Consider the following 25,611-nt stretch of genomic DNA (forward strand, 5'->3'; position numbering starts at 1 on the left):
AACTCCCATGGCAGTTAAGTGCCTAAATACTTTTGAGGATTAGGGCTTGATCCTCCACTATGTACTGAGGCCCAAATTGGCTTGCCCCAGGTCACACAGATAGTCCCTTCCAGAGCCTGCTAGAGCTGCCAAGCCCCCCTTCAGTGCTGAATCACAAGGCCATCCACCCTTTCACTAGTATAACCTAGCTCCCTATGTACATTCTTTGCTGTGCTTTGTAGATTACATTGCTGTGTCTGAGTGGGGAAAAAAGCCTCCTAGACACTACAGTTTAGGAGCATTTCTCATAAAGGAAAATGTTAGTGCCTTGCATTGACCAGTTAGTTCAAATTGTGCCTTTCTGGATGCCCTGGGCCTGAACTGACTTTTCCAAAGTGTCTAAGTGACATAGACCCCATTGAGAGCCAAATGACACAGACACTGGGGAAAATTTCCTCCTCCGTGCACATCTTCACGATCTGTTTTGTATTGAAGAGAGCTGGTCACACACACACTGAACAACTTCATTTGTGAAGACCTTGGAGAAAATCAACTTTCCCAGTGTAATTCCACCAGCTCCAGTGCCCAGAGGTCTTTCCAGTTACATGGTGAAAAATCCAGAGGATTCCAGTACCACTTTTTGGTTAGCATCTGGAAGAGCTTTTAATTCATGCTCTGAGCCAACCGGAAGCATCTACAGAACGCTGATATATGGAGGGACCTGACCCTCTGAGGTGAGATGTTCAGCATCTCAGAAGAAGGCACTCAGCATCTTAATTGGGCCCAACATGTGATTCATGGTTTGACTTTTACAGAGGCAGAAATATATACCTTTCATGTGTGTGTATGGCTCTGCCTGAGGAGCGGAGGGGAATGAGACATAGAAGAAACCCTATTTGTCTCCCCTGTGCCTGGTGTGGGAGGGGGGCTACACACACACAGGGCAAATGTGACTTCTGTTGGCTGACTCCAACCAGTAGGTTCCCCCTACTAAGCTGATCAAAATTAACATGGAAATACTTGATCCTTACCATTGCTAAAGCATGAATCAGACAGAGGGTAGCTCACAAAAGCTTATGCTCTAATAAATTTGTCAGTCTCTAAGGTGCCACAAGTACTCCTTTTCTTTTTACAGAGGGTGTGTTGCCCTAAGTGACTGGAAAGAAGAATGATTTGATTGAGTTCTTTTTACGGGGTTTATTAATAACTGAATATTGCACTGTTGACTCTCACCAGGGGACCTATCCTCAGACCCTTTCTTCCTCACAGGAGTTTCACTGGGCCTGCATAATTTGCTTTGCAGAATAGATCCTATTTGTTTGGGGCTGGTTAAATTGTCACAACACTCAGTTTCGTTATTCTTAGCTTCTCCTCCCAGATCCTCCAGCAGATCAGTCTCTCTCACACACTCTTTCATTTGTGCTGTCATTACAAGCTCCTCAAAATGCATAGGTTTCTGTTTCTATTTAGGAAAAAAAAAAGCCAGGACGTGGGAACAAATGACAAGCTGTCAAGCGCTGCCAAATTGAATTGAATTAGGTGACAGTGAATCTGAATCAAGCTACTTGTTCTGAATAAGTAAACACTTTCCCCCTCCAACTTCCTGACACATACAGAGCAGCAGTTTTTCCACCAAAATGCCAAGAGACCCGAAGTGCTTTTCAGTAACATGAACTGATTTGTGTGAGCCTATGCCATCACCTAAAAGCAAGCTGGTTTGCCTGCTTTTAGCTTGCATTTTATGCACCATGTGTCAATATTAACCCAGCCCTCCGAACAAGAGAATTGATAGTGTTCCATTTGCAAATCCAGTGCTGTGCTTTGTCCATGATACTGATGTTGCCTTATCTCATTTTAGGCCTACGAAAGGAACAAATTCTTTTCAGTCTTCTATCTAGCTATTAATGCGGGAAGTTTGATCTCCACATTTGTTACTCCTGTATTGAAAGGTCAGTGTTGACTGAGAATGAACCACTAAATTACCTGCACTGTGACTGTTCTGCTGTGGATGGTCAGGATCTCATGATGATTGACTGTCCGAGATTACGTTATCTTCTGAGCGACCAGTGGGTTGTATTTACGCCTTGTTAATTCTGCTGTAGCTGCATAACAGGTTTATGGAAACTAGCAGAAGAGTCAGACATACCATGCTACAGGCTGCATTTATTTTCTTTAAAGCCAGCCTGAGACATAGAATCAAAAATTTAGAGCTGGAGAAGACCCATCAGGCCATCTCCCTGCCAATGTGGGATTGGCATGTTCTGCAGCCCGTAGGTAACACATTGATAATGACTGATCTGACCCTACTCCTTGTAGGCTTTAATTCTGGGTTACTTTAGCAGGGCTGCCTAGGGCTCCAATTCTGCAAACTGACCCCTGCTCTCATGCCAGAGCCCCACTTGCTTCAGTGGGACTCTGGACAGGCCTAAGGGTCAACCTGCATGGATCAGGTTGCAGATCATGGCCTAGAGTGGCTTGTCTTGAGGACCCGCACAGGGCCTATGTCCCACTTAAGGCCTATTTTGCATTCCACCCACTGTGCAGAACCCATTTTTGTTCTGACTCTTGCAGCACTTACTTCATTGTATTTCAGCGCCTGAACACCTCAGTGGTTGGCACTCTACAAATAGGGCCCTACCAAATTTACGGCCATGAAAAACGTGTCACGGACCGTGAAATCTGGTCTCCCACCATGAAATCTGGTCTTTTGTGTGCTTTTACCCTATACTGTACACCTTTCGCAGGGGAGACCAGTGTTTCTCAAATCGGGGGTCCTGACCTAAAAGGGAGTTGCAGGGGGTCACAAGGTTATTTCAGGGGGGTGCGGTATTGCCCCCCCTTACTTCTGTGCTGCCTGCAGAGCGGGGCGTCCGGACAGCGGCGGCTGTTGGCCAGGGGCCCAGCTCTGAAGGCAGCGCTGCCAGCAGCAGTGCAGAAGCAATAATCTATTGCCCCCCCCAATAATCCTGAGACACCCCCTCCCCCCCCACAGTGACTTTTGGGTCAGGACCCCTACAATGACAACACTGTGAAATTTCAGATGTAAATAGCTGAAACCATGAGATTTACGATTTTTAAAATCCTATGACTATGAAATTGGCCAAAATGGACTGTGAATTTGGTAGGGCCCTACCTATAAATATCCAAATATACAGAGAAGAGGGCAGTGCCCCGTAAACTGAGGTACCTGGCACGTTCAACAGCCTTTTTTTCTCTGACATCTTCCAGAAGGTTTTCTTCTGAGTGATTATTTTAATATCCTGCTTGTTTCCTGGAGCTAGAGGTGTGTCCGTCCACTGTATTTGTGCCAAAGCACACAGCAAAAGACAAACTACATCTCTCTCTCTCACACACACACACACACCTGTGTTAATATTTTGGTGCTAAGAGGCTGTTGCTAAATTTGTTCTGTGGGTGGATGAAAATCCAGTTCCCTTAAAACTTTTACTCTATGTCAGTGCAGTGGAACATCAAACCAATAACCACACCAAACTGGAGGGTGAGAGTAGAAAGGGAGGTTTAGGTTTTAAAATTATTTTCTGCAATTCCTGGAGGAGAGAGAGAGAAGCAATTCCTTTGAAACTTGGCAGCTCCATGTGAAACATGGCAAAATCCAACCGTTTCTGCCCATGCTGTATGTCAGAAGTTAAATGTACATGTTAAAGTGTCACTGTTTGGTTTATTGGATTTCAGCTAATTCTTTGGAAAGTGGCCAGATAAATGATAGACACACAGTACTCTGAAACTGACCGTGTCTTTGCATATGAATAATACAAAGTAATGACTGGAGGTTTCGCTAGACGGTTTCCTGTTTTGCTTTAGCTATGTGGGTTTTTAAACCACATTTATTTACTACTACTGAGTGTATGAATAGCAGTAGTTTCTAACCACTGGAATGCAGACCATATTACTGGATCTCTGTTTGGGACTGGCTCTCCAGGCACCCACAGGAATGGAGCTGTGCTGGGTCATGGTACAACCCTGTGCTATGTTCCCACACTGTACTGTAGCTTGAACTGCTCCAATCCCCATTCTCACAATGCTACTTTCATTATGAGTTATCACAGGACTGGGGTTTGGAGCAGGCTATTTCCCTTGGGGCCAGGGGGGACACAAGTCAATAGGATACAGAGGGCGTTGGTTCATACAGCTGAAATCTTAGGGTCTGATTCTGTGGTCTCACTTAGCCTGGTGTACCAATGGCTTCACACTAGCTGCTCCTGATTACAGTGATGGAAGTGTGATAAGATGCCTTCAAATGGTGGAGAACCACTGTACTGATTACCCAGGCCCATTAAAATATGGAGAGACTGCTGAATTGGAATTAATTTGCAAACTGGATACAATTAACTAAGGCTTGAATAAAGACTGGGAATGGATGTGTCATTACACAAAGTAAAACTATTTCCCCTTAAAGAAAAGGAGTACTTGTGGCACCTTAGAGACTAACCAATTTATTTGAGCATGAGCTTTCGTGAGCTACAGCTCACTTCACCCTTGTTTATTTCCCTTCCTATTGTTCTTGTAAACTGCTGGAAATGGCCCACCTTGATTATCACTACAAAAGGTCCTCCCCAACCCCCACCCCGCTCTCCTGCTGGTAATAGCTCACCTCTCCTGATCACTCTTGTTACAGTGTGTAAAAAGAAAAGGAGTACTTGTGGCACCTTAGAGACTAACCAATTTATTAGAGCATAAGCTTTCGTGAGCTACAGCTCACTTCATCAGATGCATATCGTGGAAACTGCAGCAGACTTTATATATACACAGAGAATATGAAACAATACCTCCTCCCACCCCACTGTCCTGCTGGTAATAGCTTATCTAAAGTGATCATCAGGTGGGCCATTTCCAGCACAAATCCAGGTTTTCTCACCCTCCACCCCCCCACACAAATTCACTCTCCTGCTGGTCACGGAGAGTGAATTTGTGTGGGGGGGTGGAGGGTGAGAAAACCTGGATTTGTGCTGGAAATGGCCCACCTGATGATCACTTTAGATAAGCTATTACCAGCAGGACAGTGGGGTGGGAGGAGGTATTGTTTCATATTCTCTGTGTATATATAAAGTCTGCTGCAGTTTCCACGATATGCATCTGATGAAGTGAGCTGTAGCTCACGAAAGCTTATGCTCTAATAAATTGGTTAGTCTCTAAGGTGCCACAAGTACTCCTTTTCTTTTTGCGAATACAGACTAACACGGCTGTTACTCTGAAACCTGTTACAGTGTGTAACACCCATTGTTTCATGTTCTCTGTGTATATAAAACCTCCTCACTGTATTTCCCACTGCATTCATCCCATGAAGTGAGCTGTAGCTCATGAAAGCTTACGCTCAGATAAATATGTTAGCCTCTAAGGTGCCACAAGTCCTCCTTTTCTTTTTAAAAATGATCAGTTTCTTGTACGTAGAACTTTTTTTACCCACTCAAGGGGCCCTCCCCTGCTTCCCCTTAGCCTGCTGCTACTCACTCCTTTAAGTGGTAGCACTCTCTGCCCCATGCAGCATCTGTTACTGCTCATCACCATACCATGGTGAGGACTGGCCCCTTTCACCATTGCTGTAGTTGGAAGAGGTTGCGGTTCCAGCCCTGCTTCCAAACTGCCACCATCAGTGGAGCCCCAGGGCACTTGTTTGAAGTGGGTTCGGTGCCCAATGTCAAAACCTGTGGCACAGGTGGAGAGCTGAGAGAGGCGACTGCTTCAGCAGAGGTCGCAGTGGAGGCATCAGGGTGGGGAGCATGGTTGAATTTAAACATGGTGAAATGAGATGCTTTTATGACGTTATCTTTTAGGGGATGTGAAATGCTTTGGAGGAGATTGCTATGCCTTGGCTTTCGGTGTCCCAGCAGCACTCATGGTTATAGCCCTGGGTAAGTGGAAACAATCACAATGCTTAGAATGTTGCATTCAGGATGCTTAGAGTGTTGCTGTCCACTCTCACTGCCCAGTACACCTTCTCTCCCCCCCACCCCCTCCACAGAGAACAAATGAAGTGTCGAAGCCCCCGCACAGAACCCCACTGGCAGGACAATCCACATCTCCTTCTGTTCCTCTGATCCCCCTATGCAAGGGGTTGCCTTGCCACCTGTTGTCACTTTCACAGGAGGGGCCTGGCTATGTCCTATAAGACAGCAGTTCAGAACAACAGTGGAAAACATCCTGAAATATATCAGCGGCTGTCACATCATGGCCTTTCTGCAGCATGTGCCATGTTGTGACAGTTGGCTGCTGATGCTGTGAGGTGTGTCTGAAAATATGATGGCCTCACATGATTCTGCTTCGAGAGGCTGCAAAGCAAATGTCCCAGTGCGGTGTTTTGCAACATTGTCCTTGAGCAAGTTTGGTCTCTGGGGCCTGCACAATTTGCAGTCCTAGGTCTCTCAGTTCAGGGCAATTGCATCTGGATTTCCCCCTCGTGGTCCACCAAGGGCACTCACTCTAGGCTGCTGACTCCTCAGCTGTCACCAGTCTTGGGTGGAGACCTGTGTCTCTCTCCGTCCTGACTGGGGTTTTTCCAGGTTGCACAGTTCCCTGCCTACACTGAGATATCTCCAGCAAGCCAGGCTGCCTAAACAGTCTATACTATTTAGGTGGTGTCTATACTTTTCTTTCTTTCTGAAGTCTATGAACAGTGGAATTGCCAGCTGTTATAAATTAGCACTTAGCTCTTTCTAAGCAAGCACATTTATTCTTGAGGTGAAAGCTTTTCAGCGAAAACATAGATCTAAAAAAAGTTCCTAGATGCTTACCAGAGGTCACCCCATCAGTCTTATGGGGTCTCTGTAGGCCAAAGTTCTTCCAACCCTTCCCAAGAAAGATTGGGGGCCCCCTTGGACAGAAGGTCTTGTCTGTCTGCTGGATCAGAAACAAAGCTCTGAGTTAGTTTAAACTCAGGCTGTTTATCCAAAGATCCTTTCTTTGTCTAGACTCTGGAGAATCCAGTCTGAACCAGTAGATGCGAGCCTCTCCAGGGTGGTAGGTCTTTGGGGATGTTACAACCTGAGTGAATTTGCCAACCCCCCACCACACACACTGTTCTTAGTTCCTGGAAGGGCTGCAGTCACCCTCCCACAGGGAACGACATACAGTCCCTGGCCCACAATGATACGTACACTCGTACAGTAAGATAGTCCAAACATATTTCAGGAAATTACCATATCTGTCACAGTAGGCTCCCCAGTGTGTGGGATGGAAGCTTATCACAGTGCTTCTACCTCAAACTCACACAGTTTGCAGCTCAGGGCATCTCAACTTTATACCCACAGGGGATTTAACCGAGACTAGATAAACTGCCGTAATTCTGAGCTGTTTTGCTTTGGTTGGCTGTAATTGCCCACGCAATTACTGTTCTAGCCTATTATGTTACAGTAATAATACTGTACATTCCTATTCCTCAGTCTCAGGCACTAGCTGTAATTACACAGCTTCCCAAATCTCACACTTTCGCCCCACTATCGTATCGTCCACATATTCCTCTTATAGGCCTTATAAAATAGCAAATACTGGCTGCGTTTCTGTTGCCATTCCTCAGTGACCAACAGAAACACCGACTTGTTTGTTTCACTATTAAAATTGTTAACTACTATTGAGAACAAGTCCCATTCATCCCCCTTATTATGCTGCACTCAAGAATTTTCATCGCTGCATTGTGTGAGTTCTCTTTCAGATTGTTAGTTTAATTAACAGTCCAAGGGGTCATGCAGTTTTCAAAAAATATTGGCTTAGCCATAACATCAGTGACCTGGAAATTCGCTCTTCCAGAGATAATGGACGTGGCATCTTTCTGGACAGCCTCCAGCAAAGAGAACAGATCAGGACACTAGAAAAGGATAATAAGCCAACGATGAATGTTACAGCAATTGATTTCAAAGAGTGCATGGTCACTCACTCTGAGAAGCCTCCCATTTTCCCACATGGTTTGTTCCTATCAGGTTAAGACAGTACTGGATGTTTCCTACACAAGTATATGCCAAGTATTTCTAGCAGGGTATCAGTACCTGGGGAAAACTGACTTGCAAAAATTGTACAGTATCATGGCACAAATTGACTATAAATCTATTTTCTGCTGTGGTTCTACTACAGCATTCACAGCATGCTGACAAAATGTCAAAATAAATGGGGTCCAGGGTCCTGCCGCAACATGTTAGGACACTGAATATACACTCCTTACAAGGGAAAGCTGGAAATCATAGAACCATAGGGTGAGAAGGGACCACAAGGGTCATCTAGCTTAACCCCCTGACAAGCTGCATTACATGTGTTGTTTAGTGGCTAGAGCAGGGGATTAGAAATCAAGACTCCATGTGTTTCAGAATCTGTGACTCTGCACAAGTCTTTTAGGCTTTTAGCCATTTCTGTGCTTCATTTTACACATCTGTAAAAGGGAGATCCAGCTCACCATTAAAATTGTCAGCATTTTGCCAATGCATGTAATTAAGGTAATCTTGGTATTTGAGATACTTCATCCTGAATATCCCCATCTCAGACAAACACTTTAGGAAGCCTGCTCTGCTGTGCATATATCTGGTGCTTGGGAAGAATGATTTGGCAGGGAAAGGTCTTTCAAATTGTCCATCCCATCATACTCATAGCTGATCTCTGTGAACTCCAGTGGGCACCACTGAACAATTTTACCAGAGGTTGCGGTGGATTCTGCATCACCGACAATTTTTAAATCCAGATTGGATTTTTTTGAAAAGATATGCTCTTGGAATTATTTGGGGGATGTTCAATGGCCTGTGTTATCTAGGAGGCAAGACTAGATGATCACAGTGTTCTCTTTCGGCCTTGGAATCGATGAAAAAACAACTTGGATTGACTGATCATGCTAGAAATGGACTTGAGATGCAAAATTTGGATGCAGTTTTACATCTGGATTCCACTCGCCAGAGTTCTAGGTGTTCATAACTGGGGTGTTTTTTTTTTTGGCCCAGCCTGTTTTGCAGATAAGGGCCAAATGCAATATTTAGATCTGGATCGAATTTCAGATTGCAACCCCCAGGTTTAGGGTAGAGTGGCCACTCCTCCATTCCCAGAATACCAGACATTCCGGAACTTCCAGGAGTGGCATGGGCTGTGTATGCACCACGTGGGTGCCATTTTGAAGAGCAGGCTTCTCCACTCCTGACAGTGTGACCTCTCATGCACACACTGGTGGTCGCGGAGCAGTGTGTTCTTCATAGTGGTGTCCACCCATTTGATACTGGACAAAACTGCATCCAGTTTTATCTCCTTACTGGACGGGCAACAAACCAACCAAAGAGAGGACTGTCCAGTTTAAAACTGGATGAATGGCCTGCCTAGTTCATGGCTGTTTATAATTTTGCCTCAGACCATGTAAAGTGGGGGTTCTTTTCAAAGGCGTTCTTTTCATAGGAGTTTGGTGCCCCATTGATCTCCAAGGGGGATTGGGTGCCAAACTGCCCTGTGAGCCCTTGAAAATCTCCCTATATACGGTGTGTGACACTGAATACATCGAAATGACACGTTATATTCACAGTCTGGGTGAGGGGAGGTGCATGGATGCTTATGTGTTTGTTTTATGCTATATATACCCTGGGTCCAATCCTGCTGTGAGTGCAACTCCCATTGAAGTCACTGGGAGTTCTCTGCGCAGGAGGAGGCTCACAGCCATGTGGCACTGGGAAGAATTCCCGATTTGGATTCTAATGTTTTACAGTTGTGTTTATTTCTGGAAGTGGAATGTACAAAAAAACTCCACCACGAGGGAACGTCTTACTCGAAGTTTGCCAGTGCATTGAGGTGAGCTTGTTTCTGTCCCATCATTTTTATGCCCAGTTCACAGGTTGTAGCATTGTAAAAGCACATTTTCATTGGGGTAAGTGTTGTACCTTTTTACTATAATAATGTAATCTGGAGATATCTGGGAGCCAGGAACTCCTGGGTTCTGCTCTCGGTGGTGCCAGTGATGAGATGTGAGGAAGGGGAACTCATTTGGGGATAGATTTTTGACACCCTTCCTCATGCTGAATGATGCCTTACTCGACAAGACATTCCCCTGAGGTCAGTGGGGTGACTTGCAAAGTAAGGATGGTAGAATCTGACCCTTACGCTCTCTGAGAGGAAACTCTGAAAAGTCACAGAGTTGTCGAATCACAGGTTCATTTTTCTTTTCGATGTTCTGTAACTTTTTTCTAAAGCTGATTAGTTCAGCAGAGAGCAGTAGTACACATACTCCCCCACCGAGCTCAGCTTGGTTTTGTTATGGTAGCAGTCACCAGTGCACGATAACACACCGTTTTACTAGTTCTTTTTCCTGGAATGCAAGCAGTGTACAGTCTTTGAAGAAATGCCGTATTGTTAGTTTTGCCATATAGTTTCTATCTGCGGGAGCTGTTACTGTTAAGGAAAAGTTAGCACATGTGACTCCATTTTGGTTTGGGGCCCACCATTGCCTAAAAGCAAGCACATCATGCACCAGGAGGAGTGTTCCTTAGATACTGCATTCCTGTGAAAATCCTCCCCCTTGTCTCCAGCCTGCCTTGATTCCCGGTATCTGTTCTTTGTCTGTCCCTGACTCCCTATCTCCTGGCCTTTGATGTGAGGCCTCCCATCCTGGTAATAAAAGTTACTGATGCACCAAGCAGGGATAGGTGGTAGATAAGAAAAGGGTTTGTTTATTGGCTAAGGTTTCCGATGCACGAGGGCAACATGCTTTGCTAAGAGGTATATAATCTTTGTATAATCTTACAAACCTTTGTATTCGGGGTCCCCTCCTGGCTAGCAGGGGGCACCACGCTCGAGCGTAATAAACTTAGTGTTTTTTGGGAACTCTGCAGTTGTGGACTTTGTTCATGTGCCTCAGCCTAGATTCGAACTGTGCATGTCCTATCAGGTATAATTCGCAGCAGTTTTGTGTGTGTCCTATCAGGTATAATTCGCAGCAGTTGTGTGCGTGTCCTATCAGGTATAATTCGCAGCAGTTGTGTGCGTGTCCTATCAGGTATAATTCGTAACATTACAAACAGCAAGCATTTTCCGTCTGCCTTAATCTCTCTAACTGGAGTCAATCCTTGAGCCAGAGTTGATTCCTGGGAACAGGCCATTGGTTTGTCAAGGACTGCTGTATACAGTGTAAATAAACAAATCACACGTAGAAAATACCGACTTGTCCTCCGATGGGAAACCAAGCTGCAAGGCCCTGAAATCAGCTACTGCTCGAGAAAGGAACAGCATTAATCTACAAACAAGCCTACAGAAAAACAGAGGAATGAAAATTCTGGCTGTGTCTACACTAACACTTTTGTCGGTAAAACTTTTGTTGGTCAGGGGTGTGAAAAAAACACACCCCTGCCTGACATAAGTTACACCCACAGAAGCACCGGTGTGGACAGTGCTGTCAGTGGGAGACACTCTTGCGCCGCTCACTGGGGGGTGGTTTAGTTATTCGGACAGGAGATCTCTCTCCCATCGACACAGAGCGGCTATGCAGGAGACCTTACAGCAGCACAGCTGCACTGGTACATCTGTGCCACTCTAAGGTCTGTAGTGTAGACATAGCCTCTGGCTGTGAAGTTGCTGTAAATAATGAGGCATTTATTCCTTCCGGCCAATGGTCAATTCAAACTGTGCTTTTTAGAAAAGAAAACTAAATGAAGTGATGTTTAGTGAATTTCAAATAAGAAGGTTTTTCCTGTGACTGGTTTTAAAACAAGTAGGAAATGTTTTTGGTGACTGGTGTCACCTTTGCCTTTGAGAGATAAGAATAGAATGTAGCTGACCCAATTAATCAGAGCAGCATCAAAAGAGGCTTCCCTGAGAGAATCACTCACAAAGAGCCTATCCTGCAACCCCTCAATTCCCACTGACTTCAGTTGTGAGCATCCCTCAGGAGATGCCAGAGACTCCCAGTACTGGTCCCAAAGTAAAGAGATCAGGGGGAAAAATACAGGGATAATTAAAAAGAGGAAGGGATTCAGAGGTTCGTTTGGTGGGAGAGCCAATGGATAGGAGCAGGGCATGAAGAGGGATAATACCCAAATGTGTAATACTGAGGGGAATGGCAGATCTGGTGATGGAGTGAGCATTTGAGGGGAGGGGGTGCAGGAAGATGCAGGTAGATATTTTGAGGTCAGCAAAATAGAGTGACTTCATGTGTTATGTTTCCACATGCAAAGGACAACCATATCAGTTTGATTTAGAAAAACTGCAAAGCAAGAAAAGTCTCCATGGGAGAGAGAGCACATTGTGTGTGTCTCCTGTATAACATGCAGCATCGACTTTGCCTGGCAAAAAGGCAGCTGCCCCTGCAGTCAGAAGACTCCTAGGGACATAGAGGCACAGAACAAAGAAAACAAGATTGCATAGGTTTCCGAGGGGTAGCCGTGTTAGTCTGTATAAGCAAAAACAACGAGGAGTCCTTGTGGCACCTTAGAGACTAAGGTTTTTTACTGAAGGTAAAATATCCATTCCAATCAACATACCACACAGACTATGGTGAGAGATTGTGCCACACACTCTCAAAGAAACTGCAGAACTACGTGATCAACACCCTAAATACATTTGTTAATCTCTAAGGTGCCACAAGGACTCCAAGGTTGCATCGTTTCTGTGGCTGCGTAGACCATACTATGGAGGTTTGAGAATGATGAGGGGAGTTTTGATCTGGGAATTCTACGTGGATTGGGGGGATGAAAGATGGGATAAGGGAGATGGTCTAACTGGTTGAAATACACTTAAGTTACCCCTGTTATTCATTTGTTCTTCCCTCTAGTTTGCTATTAGAAACCGGCTGAAAAATTTCTACAAACCGATTCCGAAGAGGGAACACTGGTTAGATTGGGCATCAGAAAAATACTCAGTAAGTGATGATTTACATGTAAGTGACTGAGTGTCTGGTTCTGTGATCTGGCATGGGCTGTGTGGTGCCTTGGGTTCTTGGGCTGTAATAGGGTAACCTTAAAGGGACACCTTGTGTCAAGCTGTGTGTCTGAGCCTTTGAGCAATCACCAGTGCAGATGAATTTCCCCGTACACTGAAATTAACACTGAAATTTCCCCTTACACTGAAATTAATTAATATTAGTGAACTTCAAGATGTAAAACAAATGCAACACTAAAAAGCCATGCTGCACTGAGCACTACACAGCATCTCCAGTACATGAGTATCTCATAGGGCCTATGTATATAAATACAGTATATATTTGATTGTCTCTCCCCCCAGCCTCTCTTTATTACTTGCCTTCCTAAACTCTAAACTCCTTAGGACCTGGACCATGTCTACCTCTGTGTAAGTACAATGGGACTTTGATTCTGACTGGAGTCTCTAGGCTCTCTGTAATGCAAATAGTGGGAGTAGCATGTATAAGTATGATAAATATTTGACACACCATTCCTTGGAGTTAATTAGGGACCCTCACACATGGGGACTGAAATTGTTGTTAGCTGTTCCACCCCCCATTTTATCTTTCCGCTTGTTTCTCTTAATAGAAGCAACTGATCAATGAGATTAAAATGGTGACACGAGTTCTCTTCCTGTTTATCCCACTGCCAATGTTCTGGGCCCTCTTTGATCAACAGGTAAAGTATAACAAATTACAGACATGGTTATTGAGCCAGGTTCTGATCTTGGTTATGTCAATGTCAATCTGGGGTAACTTCATGGACATCACAGTGCATTGAGGGCATCAGAGGTCTCATCTCAACACTAGATATCTGCTTGCCTTGATGAGGCAGCACCTGCCATTCATGGTCATCTGGCCTTCAGTCTCCTCCTTGGTTTCTAGGATGGGGTGGGAGCCAGAGGTGGTTGAAAAGAAGGTGCCATGCCTATAAATAGTAGAAAAAGAGGGCTGAGAGAAAAGGGAAGCAGAGGTGGGAGAAACAAGCAGAAGAGATACTGGGAGAATGAGTGAAGGAAGAGGAAGAGAAGAAAGCCCTTCCAGCACTTACTTCTCCTCTGTTCCCTTATTCTCCCATCCCTCTGAGCACACCAGGGTATTTACAATGGTCTGTTTTGTCTTTAGGGATCTAGATGGACTCTGCAAGCTAGCAGAATGAATGCAGACTTTGTAAGTACTTAAGATTATTAGGGATTATAAAACTAGTAGTAACCCTGGCTTTTTGAAATTAATTGTTCACAATAGTTAAACCTGCTGCTTTACAACCTTGTAAGAGTTTATGGATTAGAAAAAAATGTTGTAGATGTACATACCAGAATTCATAATGATCATGAAACATTATGGAAAGAAGTGAGGTCTAGGAAACTAGGCCCAGCCCTGTGAGCTAGGACTACCTGAGTTCTACTTCTGTGACCTTGAGCAAGTCACTTAACTTCTCTCCCGCAGGTGTAAAATATGGGGATGTTGTGAGAATCAATTAGATAATATCCATAAAATCCTTTGAAGATGTAAACTGCAAATAGAACAGCATGCAGTCAAGTATGAATGTGTGTAAACTGGCTGGGTAAGGATTTTTTCACACAAGGCCTCATTTACAGATGTGTATGCAGTGCTTAATTTGTAATGAAAGAGGTGCCGGGGATCAAGCAATTAGGTGTCCAAGCTCAAACAATTTTTTTACTTTCATAACTGATGCAGCAATCTTAGATGGGCCGGAGCTATGAACTGCTAAATCAAGAGGTGCCGGGACTCAACCCCAGCAAGCCCTGAGACAAATTAAGCACTGCATGTGTGTCTTAATAGGCCATCCAGATCTTAAATGTGGACACTCAGATCAGTATTTAGGCATGTAAATGGCCACTTTCTTTGTGTAAATTCGGATTTAATCTCCAAAGTGTGAGCCCTGTTATATCACTCACATTTGAAGATTGAGCCCATGGCATTTGTCACTTGTTAGGGTAATTAATCCAAGCGAGGAATGAAAAGATTGCAACTCTGTGTTTTATACCTCCCTCCCTGAAAGGAAAGTCAATGAAAGTTCACACAGCCCTTGTGACTGATAGCTAGAAACACTGTAGTCTGTGTTTCTGGGAGCATGTGTTTAGTGATACATTAATGAAACATCTAAGAATCAACAGAACTCATTTACTAAACACTCTCTGGCGGAAAACAAAACTGTTCTGGGCTTTTTGTCCCAACAGTTCCTTTGGATTTTTGGCTCATATATCAACTTGTCCCACTTCCTCTGTGCACATCAAGGGGAACCTGTCTCTTTAAGGCATCCTGGCATTTCTCTTTGTAAAAAGAAAAGGAGTACTTGTGGCACCTTAGAGACTAACCAATTTATTTGAGCATAAGCTTTCGTGAGCTACACTTCCGATGAAGTGAGCTGTAGCTCACGAAAGCTTATGCTCAAATAAAATGGTTAGTCTCTAAGGTGCCACACGTCCTCCTTTTCTTTTTGCGAATAGAGACTAACACGGCTGTTATTCTGAAACCTCTCTTTGTAAAATCACCCTTGCTTTCTCAGTCAAGCGTTCTCCTTCAGTAAGGAGTGAGCATTAACAGGAGAAAGGAAAGTCAGATCTATTCCTGTGTGAGCTGAAATATGTAGACTCTTATTTACTAATGCCAGATTAGCACACAGTACACAACCTGATGGGAGGAGAGGTGGGTATTTCCCTGCCACGGCATATTTAGCTTTGAAACTGTTGGTGCGCTACAATTTTAACTCTCCAGGATTCTGCAGTCTGCAGAGACAGGCAGCCATTTTGCACTCAGCACAGTGCAGACTCTCAGAGAGGAGACAAACGCACACTGTGTTCTTTCATGGAGATTTTACTTTTGTTCTCCCTAGGGGGGTTTCGTCTCTTAATCTGGCCTCATAGCCAGGTGGTTGAGCCTGATACAGCCTCGGCTAACAGAGTTAGAGGCCCATGCTTTTGGATCTAGGGTTCTACCACCAGGAGAGGGGGACAGAGCACCATGCTGAGTTCTCATAGACTCATAGATATTAAGGTCAGAAGGGACCAGTATGATCATCTAGTCTGAATTCCTGCACAATGCAGGCCACAGAATCTCACCCACCCACTCCTGCAAGAAACCTCTCACCTATGTCTGAGCTACTGAAGTCCTCAAATCATGGTTTAAAGACTTCAAGGTGCAGAGAATCCTCCAGCAAGTGACCCATGCCCCATGCTACAGAGGAAGGCGAAAAACCCCCAGGGCCTCTGCCAATCTTCCCTGGAGGAAAATTCCTTCCTGACCGCAAATATGGCAATCAGCTGAAACCCTGAGCATGTGGGCAAGATTCACCAGCCAGATACCCAGGAAAGAATTCTCTGTAGTAACTCAGATCCCACCCCATCTAACATCTCATCACAGGCCATTGAGTCTATTTACCATGAATAGTTAGAGATCAATTAATTGCCAAAATCATGTTATCCCATCATACCATCTCCTCTATAAACTTATCGAGTTTAATCTTGAAGCCAGATAGGTCTTTTGCCCCCACTGCTTCCCTTGGAAGGCTATTCCACAACTTCACTCCTCTGATGGTTAGAAACCTTCATCTAATTTCAAGTCTAAACTTCTAGATGGCCAGTTTATATCCATTTGTTCTTGTGTCCACATTGGTACTGAGCTTAAATAATTCCTCTCCCTCTCTGGTATTTATCCCTCTGATATATTTATAGAGAACAATCATATCTCCCCTCAACCTTCTTTTGGTTAGGCTAAACAAGCCAAGCTCCTTGAGTCTCCTTTCATAAGACAGGTTTTCCATTCCTCGGATCATCCTAGTAGCCCTTCTCTGTACCTATTCAAGTTTGAATTCATTCTTCTTAAACATGGGAGACCAGAACTGCACACAGTGTTCCACATGAGGTCTCACCAGTGCCTTGTATAATACCTCCTTATCTCTACTGGAAATAACTCACCTGATGCATCCCAAGACCGCATTAGCTTTTTTCATGGCCATATCACATTGGCGGCTCATAGTCATCCTGTGGTCAACCAATACTCCAAGGTCCTTCTCCTTCTCCGTTACTTCCAATTGATGCATCCCCAGCTTATAACTAGAATTCTTGTTATTAATCCCTAAATGCATGACCTTACGCTTCTCACTATTAAATTTCATCCTATTACTATTACTCCAGTTTACAAGGTCATCCAGATCCTCCTGTATGATATCCCGGTTCTTCTCTAAATTGGCAATACCTCCCAGCTTTGTATCATCCGCAAACTTTATTAGCACACTCCCACTTTTTGTGCGGAGGTCAGTAATAAAAAGATTAAATAAGATTGGTCCCAAAACCGATCCCTGAGGAACTCCACTAATAACCTCCCTCCGGTCTGACAGTTCACCTTTCAGTATGACCTGCTGTAGTTTCCCTTTTAACCAATTCCTTATCCACCTTTCAATTTTCATATTGATCCCCATCTTTTCCAATTTAACTAATAATTCCCCATGTGGCACCGTATCAAAAGCCTTACCGAAATCTAGGTAAATTAGATCCACTGCATTTCCTTTGTCTAAAAAATCTGTTCCTTTCTCAAAGAAGGAGATCAGGTTGGTTTGGCATGATCTACCTTTTGTAAAACCATGTTGTATTTTGTCCCATTTACCATTGACTTCAATGTCCTTAACTACTTTCTTCTTCAAAATTTTTTCCAAGACCTTGCATACTACAGATGTCAAACTAACAGGCCTGTAGTTACCCGGATCACTTTTTTTTCCTTTCTTAAAAATAGGAACTATGTTAGCAATTCTCCAGTCAGATGGTACAACCCCTGAGTTTACAGATTCATTAAAAATTCTTACTAATGGGCTTGCGATTTCATGTGCCAATTACTTTAATATTCTTGGATGAAGATTATCTGGGGCTCCCCGATTTAGTCCCATTAAGCTGTTTGAGTTTTGCTTCTACCTCAGATATGGTAATATCTATCTCCATATCCTCATTCTCATTTGTCATGCTACCATTATCCCTAAGATCCTCATTAGCTTTATTAAAGACTGAGGCAAAGTATTTGTTTAGATATTGGGCCATGCCTAGATTATCCTTAACCTCCACTCCATCCTCAGTGTTCAGCGGTCCCACTTCTTTCTTTCTTTCTTTCTTTCTTTCTTTCTTTCTTTCTTTCTTTCTTTCTTTCTTTCTTTCTTTCTTTCTTTCTTTCTTTCTTTCTTTCTTATTTATATAGCTATAGAACCTTTTACTATTGGTTTGAATTCCCTTTTCAAGGTCCAACTCTACTTGACTTTTAGCCTGTCTCACTTTATCTCCACATGTTCTGATCTCAATAAGGTAGCTTTCCTTGCTGATCCCTCCCATCTTCCACTCCCTGTATGCTTTTTCTTTTTCTTAATCACCTCTCTGAGATGCTTGCTCATCCAGCTTGCTCTACAACTCCTGCCTATGAATTTTTTCCCCTTTCTTGGGATGCAGGCTTCCGATAGCTTCTGCAGCTTTGACTTAAAGTAATCCCAGGCCTCCTCTGCCTTTAGATCCACAAGTTCTTCAGTCCAATCCACTTCTCTAACTAATTTCCTTAATTTTTGAAAGTCAGCCCTTTTGAAATGAAAAACCCTAGTCACAGATTTATTTTTTTGTCCTTCCGTTCAGTTTGAACTGAATTAGCTCATGATCACTTGAACCAAGGTTGTCCCCTACAACCATTTCTTCTATGAGGCCCTCACTACTCACCAAAACCAAATCTAAAATGGCATCCCCTCTAGTCAATTCGGCAACTACTTGATGAAGGAATCCATCAGCTATCGCATCTAGGAAAATCTGAGCCCTATTATTATTACTAGCACTCGTCCTCCGGTGTATATCTGGGAAGTTAAAGTCTCCCATGATCATGCAATTTCCATTAGTATTTACTTCATTAAAAACATTAAAGAAGGCTCTATCCATATCGAAATTAGATCCCGGCAGTCTATAGCACACCCTGAGTACTATCACAGGGGAGGCTCTCGTAGTTTTCTTCCCCAATGTGATTTTTGCCAAGACGGACTCTGTCTTAACCATTCCATCACTTCTTATTTCTTTACAGTCTACCTCATCTTTGATATACAATGCTACGCCACCACCTTTACCTTTATTTCTGTCTTTCCTAAACAGCACAGACCCTTCAATACCTGTACTCCAGTCATGACGACTATTCCACCATGTTTCTGTTATCCCTGTAATATCTGGTTTCACTTTCTGCACCAGTAGCTCTAGTTCCTCCATTTTGTTACCTAGGCTCCTCGCATTGGTGTATAAACATCTTAATTTTTGCTGTTTGGCCTCACTCACATTCTTTACCCGATTAGGCACGGACATTCTACCGCCAGTATGACCTATTAGACTGGTATCCACACTGCCCTTCCTCCTTATGTCCATTCTCCCACCCACGGTTGTATCTTTTCTTACTTTGTTTTCTTCCCTCTCAATGCTAAAATCCAGCTTGGAGATTACCTAGACATCTCCCAAACATCTCCCCCAAATTCCTAGTTTAAAGCTCTCTTAATCAGTTGTGCCAGCCTCCATTCTAGAAGTCTATTTCCTTCCCTACTCAGATGAAGTCCATCCCGAGAGAACGGTCCTCTGTCCATGAATGCCTCTCAGTGGCCGTACATCCCAAAGCCCTCCTTATAGCACTACTGCCTGAGCCATCTGTTGCTAGTCATAATCTTGTCACACCTTTGTTGCCCTTCTCTAGGAACAGGCAGAATCCCACTGAAGATCACCTGGCAGGCATTGTCCAGAAATGGGCTCAAGTAAAACAACCCCACAATCATATTTTGAAGCTGCCCAGAGTTTGGGAGCATTATGTTGCAGAGTTTTGGCTCATCCCATTATGGATGTAGGGGGGAAGCTCAACATTTGGATCCCAATCTGGATTCCAAAATACCGATTCTTCCTTCCCTACCAAGTTTAGGCTGTTCAAATCTGGGGCAGTAGCTTCTAGTGTTATCAAAACATTTCTAGGGATCAGATCTCCCCCAATTGTCCTCTATCCCAGGCTTTATGTCCTTTCTGCAAAGGACTCAGTTCAAACACCACATCCTTAGAAGAAAAATGTCAGGGAGAACACAGCATCCACCACTCAAGCAAAGGTAAAGCACCTGAGAAGACAGTTCAGCTACCGAGGTCTGTATTGTGGGCTGTTTGCTTAGTTGCTATCAATAGACATGGTATTATGTTGTGTTTACTAATCAGTTTGAATGTCTGTATATTTCAGGGAGGATTAGTCTTTCAGCCAGACCAAATGCAGGTAAAAGAACCCATAGGGCAAAGTGCACAATCCTTGTAAATATGCTGTCTTTCTTACTGATATTTCACTCATTATACTCACAGATCAGTCCTGCTCTCATTAAAGACAATGGCAAAATTCCTACTGACTTTAATGGTGCAGGACCAATGCCTTAATTTTGCTATGTATTTGGTGAAACTGAGTCCTCTGGCCTTAAAACTCCCCCTAGTGCTGTAGGGGATTTCCTACCGTACTAGGTGAATTCTTTTGACTAATGGTGAGTTCCTGGAAAACAAGGGACTTCAGAGGGAATTCCTAGAATCATAGGAACATAGGGCTTGAAGGGATCGCAAGAGGCCACCTAGTCCAGCGTTCTGCTCTGAGGCAAGACCAAATGATTATGCTGCAGCCCTGTTATGCTGACATAATATGGGTGAGCTCAGAGGGATTTGCTCGCCGGTGCAGAGATGGCACAGCCAGCTTCATCCCACCACCACCCCAGGAATTTCCAATGCAGGAAATGTGTCAAGGGCATGTCAATGTGAGCTGGGGTTGGGGGCTTGGGGGAGAGTGCAGCCATGGCAGTTCTCTTCCCTGACTATTCTCTGTCATCATAATGGTTCCTCAGGGTCTTTGCAGCCAGGGTACAAATGAGGGTGGGCCTCTAAGCTGCTCCAACATCCACTGATGGTGGAACCAGCCCCTGCATAGAAGAGGCACCAGCCACCTCTCCTTTCTCCTGATCCCTGGGCTGTGCTCAGCAACACAGGCAGGGAAGGTGGAATTTTAAGGCTCCAGGACTGTGCAGTGTAATCAGTGTTGATTACAGCACTTGTGTGCTCTCTAGGGGTAGCTGAACTGCTTCAGAGAAATTCAAAGTCATCTCTTCCCTGCAGTCTTCACTCAGAATTCAAGCTGAACGTTCCTTGATGTTTGTTCCCCCAGCCATTATTCATTTCCCTGTATTTCCACTGCTTATTGGCAGCATGCACACGGATGTCCCAGGAGAAAAGCTGCTCCCATGAGACTTCGGAGCAGACTGGAAACAGTCTGTGTTGGAAATCTCACAAAAAAAGTCTGTTCTCATGAGATTTTTAACCCTATAATGAAGACCCAAGATTTGTGCATCATTGTTGATTAAACATCAGAGTTGTTGGGTTGATTCCCTAATCAGAGCTCTGAACCTGTTGAAATTCTCCCATCTCTGTTATTAAGGCATTTCTTTGTGCACTTTAAAAATGTAGTGCCTCAGTTTCCCAATCAGTAATACTGGGTTCGTAATACTTATTCACCTCCTAAGCGTGTTGTAAGGATGAATATATTCATGTCTGTGAACCTTAAATGGAAGAAGTTATTGAAGGGCAAAGTACGATTATATTTTTAAGGGAGGTTTTGAGTGTTTGTTTGTGTCATTCCTATAATGGAATTATTTCTGCTTTATGGGTTTAATTACAGGAAATCACTTCGTATTGTCTAATCTCTCCCATTCATTGGTGCTGCAGGTCTTGAACCCACTCCTGATTCTGATCTTCATCCCAGTTTTTGACTTTGGGCTCTACCCCCTGATCAAAATGTGCAGAATTAATTTCACGTAAGTATTAGCGGCAGTGCATTCTGCCACATTTTTATTCCTTTGCAGCTTCCCCCCCCCCACCCAGAAAAATACGTTTATACGAGATCAGGTGGACAAGACTCCTAAGCTTCCATTCATTCCGCATCCTATTCTTGCTTCTAACTTAGCCTTCTGTCCTGCATTGGTCAACATCACCAAGCTAACACATAGTTCCTGGATGTTACAGAGGGAAAAGAGCAATTAGGTCAGCTCTTCCAGTTCCGCACCAGGGGGTTGTTCCCTACTAAGGGTGCAGGATTGTTCCCAACTGAGCGTTCAGTAGGGCTTTGTCTAATCCAGTGTAAATGTCTCATGAAACAGGGATTCCTCAAGCCTCAGCAGAGTGTCCCAGGCGCTAGCAGATCTTGTTGACCATGAATTTTCCCGAGCAGTCAGTCTCATCACTCCCTTTCTTAATTTTATCCCACAGCTCCTCATTGCACCCTCTTGTACTATTCTAAATATTTGACCTCCTGTTTTAGGGCCTGATGGAGGCTTTCCCCACTTTGGCCCCTCTGGGGAGGAAGGGAGCGAAACTTATGGGCAGTCCTTGCTCTCAGGAGTCTTCCATTGACTTTGGTGGCCCTTGGATCAGGTCCTCAGAGAGCAAGTTGCTTGTGTGACCAGAGCTGGAAGGCGCAGTGAGGACAAGAAGCTGTGCCCTCTTCCAGAGTGGAGTCACGGCCACACTCCCACATGAGCCCCTCAGAGAGCTAGGAAGCGTTTTACTCTCCTGAGACATAGTGCCCTCTGGAGCACACACTGGAGCAGCGCTTCACCACCACGCCTCAAAGGGCCTTACGCTGGCAGAGCTGATCGGACATCTAGCCACATTATAACCAGTTCTTCGTCCATTCCACTCATGAGCCCTAAATTCACATACAGATTAAAAGCTCTGCCACACAGCAGGGACCAGAGAAAGCTCCATGCTCCAGACCCTGCTCCATCTTAGCATTATATTGTATCTAAAAAGAATCCTCTAAAAATAATTCTGATTTAAACTCAGTCTCTTTCCTTCCCCAAGACACACGTGCTGACAAATCAATTCCCTGTCTTACACTCACATCTGCTAGCACATACCCTGCGCTATGCAGGGTCCCCAAAAGACTCCATGGGGCTGCAGGGGTCTGGATTGCTACAACCTAATGCAGGATCAGGGCCAAAAAGCGTTCATCATTACAACAGCATAAAGAGTGAACAAGTGAGCTGTAGCTCATGAAAGCTTATGCTCAAATAAATTGGTTAGTCTCTAAGGCGCCACAAGTACTCCTTTTCTTTTTGCGGATACAGACTAACACGGCTGCTACTCTGAAACCAAGTGTTTTTTGTTACACTTAACAGAGACAAGCTCAAACTTGAAAATTTGGCTTCATAGCTGGAGTTCCAACAGCCCAACATTCAGGAAATTTGGATCTCACAGATTACTGGTTCTGTGGATGAAGGGAAAGCAGTGGATATATTGTTTCTTGACTTTAGCAAAGCTTTTGACACGGTCTCCCATAGTATTCTTGTCAGCAAGTTAAGGAAGTATGGGCTGGATGAATGCACCATAAGGTGGGTAGAAAGCTGGCTAAATTGTCGGGCTCAACGGGTAGTGATCAATGGCTCCATGTCTAGTTGGCAGCCGGTATCAAGTGGAGTGCCCCAGGGGTCGGTCCTGGGGCCGGTTTTATTCAATATCTTCATAAATGATCTGGAGGATGGTGTGGATTGCACTCTCAGCAAATTTGCGGATGATACTAAACTGGGAGGAGTGGTAGATACGCTGGAGGGGAGGGATAGGATACAGAAGGACCTAGACCAATTGGAAGATTGGGCCAAAAGGAATCTGATGAGGTTCAATAAGGATAAGTGCAGGGTCCTGCACTTAGGACGGAAGAACCCAATGCACAGCTACAGACTAGGGACCGAATGGCTAGGCAGCAGTTCTGCAGAAAAGGACCTAGGGGTGACAGTGGACGAGAAGCTGGATATGAGTCAGCAGTGTGCCCTTGTTGCCAAGAAGGCCAATGGCATTTTGGGATGTATAAGTAGGGGCATAGCGAGCAGATCGAGGGACGTGATCGTTCCCCTCTATTCGACATTGGTGAGGCCTCATCTGGAGTACTGTGTCCAGTTTTGGGCCCCACACTTCAAGAAGGATGTGGATAAATTGGAGAGAGTCCAGCGAAGGGCAACAAAAATGATTAGGGGACTGGAACACATGAGTTATGAGGAGAGGCTGAGGGAGCTGGGATTGTTTAGCCTGCAGAAGAGAAGAATGAGGGGGGATTTGATAGCTGCTTTCAACTACCTGAAAGGGGGTTCCAAAGAGGATGGCTCTAGACTGTTCTCAATGGTAGCAGATGACAGAACGAGGAGTAATGGTCTCAAGTTGCAGTGGGGGAGGTTTAGGTTGGATATTAGGAAAAACTTTTTCACTAAGAGGGTGGTGAAACACTGGAATGCGTTACCTAGGGAGGTGGTAGAATCTCCTTCCTTAGAGGTTTTTAAGGTCAGGCTTGACAAAGCCCTGGCTGGGATGATTTAACTGGGAATTGGTCCTGCTTTGAGCAGGGGGTTGGACTAGATGACCTTCTGGGGTCCCTTCCAACCCTGATATTCTATGATTCTATGATTCTATGATCTCGGGCCATTTGCATTGTTTGGTTATGGATTGTTTGGATCTACATTTGGATTTTGAACAGCCTAAGCATCCAGAGTTGTTTTGGTCTAGTGCTAATTTAAATATTCAGCCTGGACCTGACTTCAGATCTCACTTGAACTGGTTCCACAACAGTATCACTCCTGTGACTCCAGGGGAATTACTCCTGGTTTACACAAAGTACAGGAAGCCTGGTCTGAATCAGACTCTAAATGTATTTGCATGAGAAATAACAGCACAGATAATGCAGATAGTTGGAAGTTTTGATGATGTGAACTAAATTTTTGTTCTTGAAGTCTGTAGCTAAATAGCCTGCTACCTGTTTTGTCTTTCCCCAAAAGGACCTGAAGATAGAACATTTGTGGTGTTTCCAAAATTACAAGTTAACATAACACCAGAATCTATTCCCACTAGAAGAGCTCGGAACAAGATAATATTAAACTTGCAAGCAAAGAGCTTTTTTCATGCCATATCAATTTTAATTGGCCTCAGTGCTAGACTTGTACTATATATTAGAATAATTTGAAATTAAAAGATTGTCAATTTCAACAGCACATCATCCACAATGCCACTTGTTTGGACAGTTTAATACATGCCTTTGGAATATCTTTGACTCTGAGGGATGGTATTACACATTTTACATTACGCTTTTATTAATGAAATCTCTTCCATTCACTCTGCAGGCCTATTAGAAAAATGGCAACAGGTATGATCCTTGCAGGTCTGGCATTTGCAGCTGCAGCCATTGTAGACATCAAAGCAAATGTAAGTACAGAGCAGTTGCACATGTGGAGATACATACAAATCCACATAGATACATAGCTTCCATTGGGCTATTTTACTAATGTCCATTGGATAATACTCCTTGTAACTATTGTACAGCTTGATCTCCTTCATTAACATATGCTTTACAATGAAACACACTATTACTTTTAATAATACTTATCACCTTGTCTGCTTCTCTCCCCTCCTAATCTTTGCCATTATGATGTGCCAATCATCTGTATTAGTTTATAGTATATAGTGCTTTCTATTGTCAATGTGCTTTACAAACATCTAATTAACACTAGTGGCTAATTCCAAATAGGTAGTGTTTCCTATCTTCTGTCTAATGTTTTATCCTGTCTGTGTTTAAGTAGGGATGGTTTTGTTCCTTTCAAAAACATTAGGATTAGATTTGTTTGCACGGATAATTCTTTCAATAATAATGGGTTTGAATATACTCAGACTTATTTAGTTACAGTCATTTGTAATTGACAAGGTTGTCCTATT

General features: G+C 43.9%; 1 protein-coding gene across 5 annotated transcripts in view; it reads left to right on the forward strand.

The window, feature by feature from the left end:
* Nucleotides 1-25,611, forward strand: part of SLC15A2 (solute carrier family 15 member 2) — a 71,286-nt gene that overhangs the window by 26,856 nt on the left and 18,819 nt on the right. For all 5 annotated transcript variants that reach the window (XM_073305083.2, XM_073305085.2, XM_073305086.2 and 2 more), the window contains 9 exons: nt 1,838-1,928; nt 5,772-5,849; nt 9,659-9,741; nt 12,713-12,799; nt 13,428-13,517; nt 13,964-14,008; nt 20,072-20,104; nt 21,586-21,674; nt 25,023-25,104. In XM_073305083.2, the coding sequence (XP_073161184.1) occupies nt 1,838-1,928; nt 5,772-5,849; nt 9,659-9,741; nt 12,713-12,799; nt 13,428-13,517; nt 13,964-14,008; nt 20,072-20,104; nt 21,586-21,674; nt 25,023-25,104 (678 nt within the window). The remainder of the gene's footprint in view (nt 1-1,837; nt 1,929-5,771; nt 5,850-9,658; nt 9,742-12,712; nt 12,800-13,427; nt 13,518-13,963; nt 14,009-20,071; nt 20,105-21,585; nt 21,675-25,022; nt 25,105-25,611) is intronic.

This window comes from Lepidochelys kempii, chromosome 11 (assembly GCF_965140285.1).
Source record: "Lepidochelys kempii isolate rLepKem1 chromosome 11, rLepKem1.hap1, whole genome shotgun sequence".
NCBI lineage: Eukaryota > Metazoa > Chordata > Testudines > Cheloniidae > Lepidochelys > Lepidochelys kempii.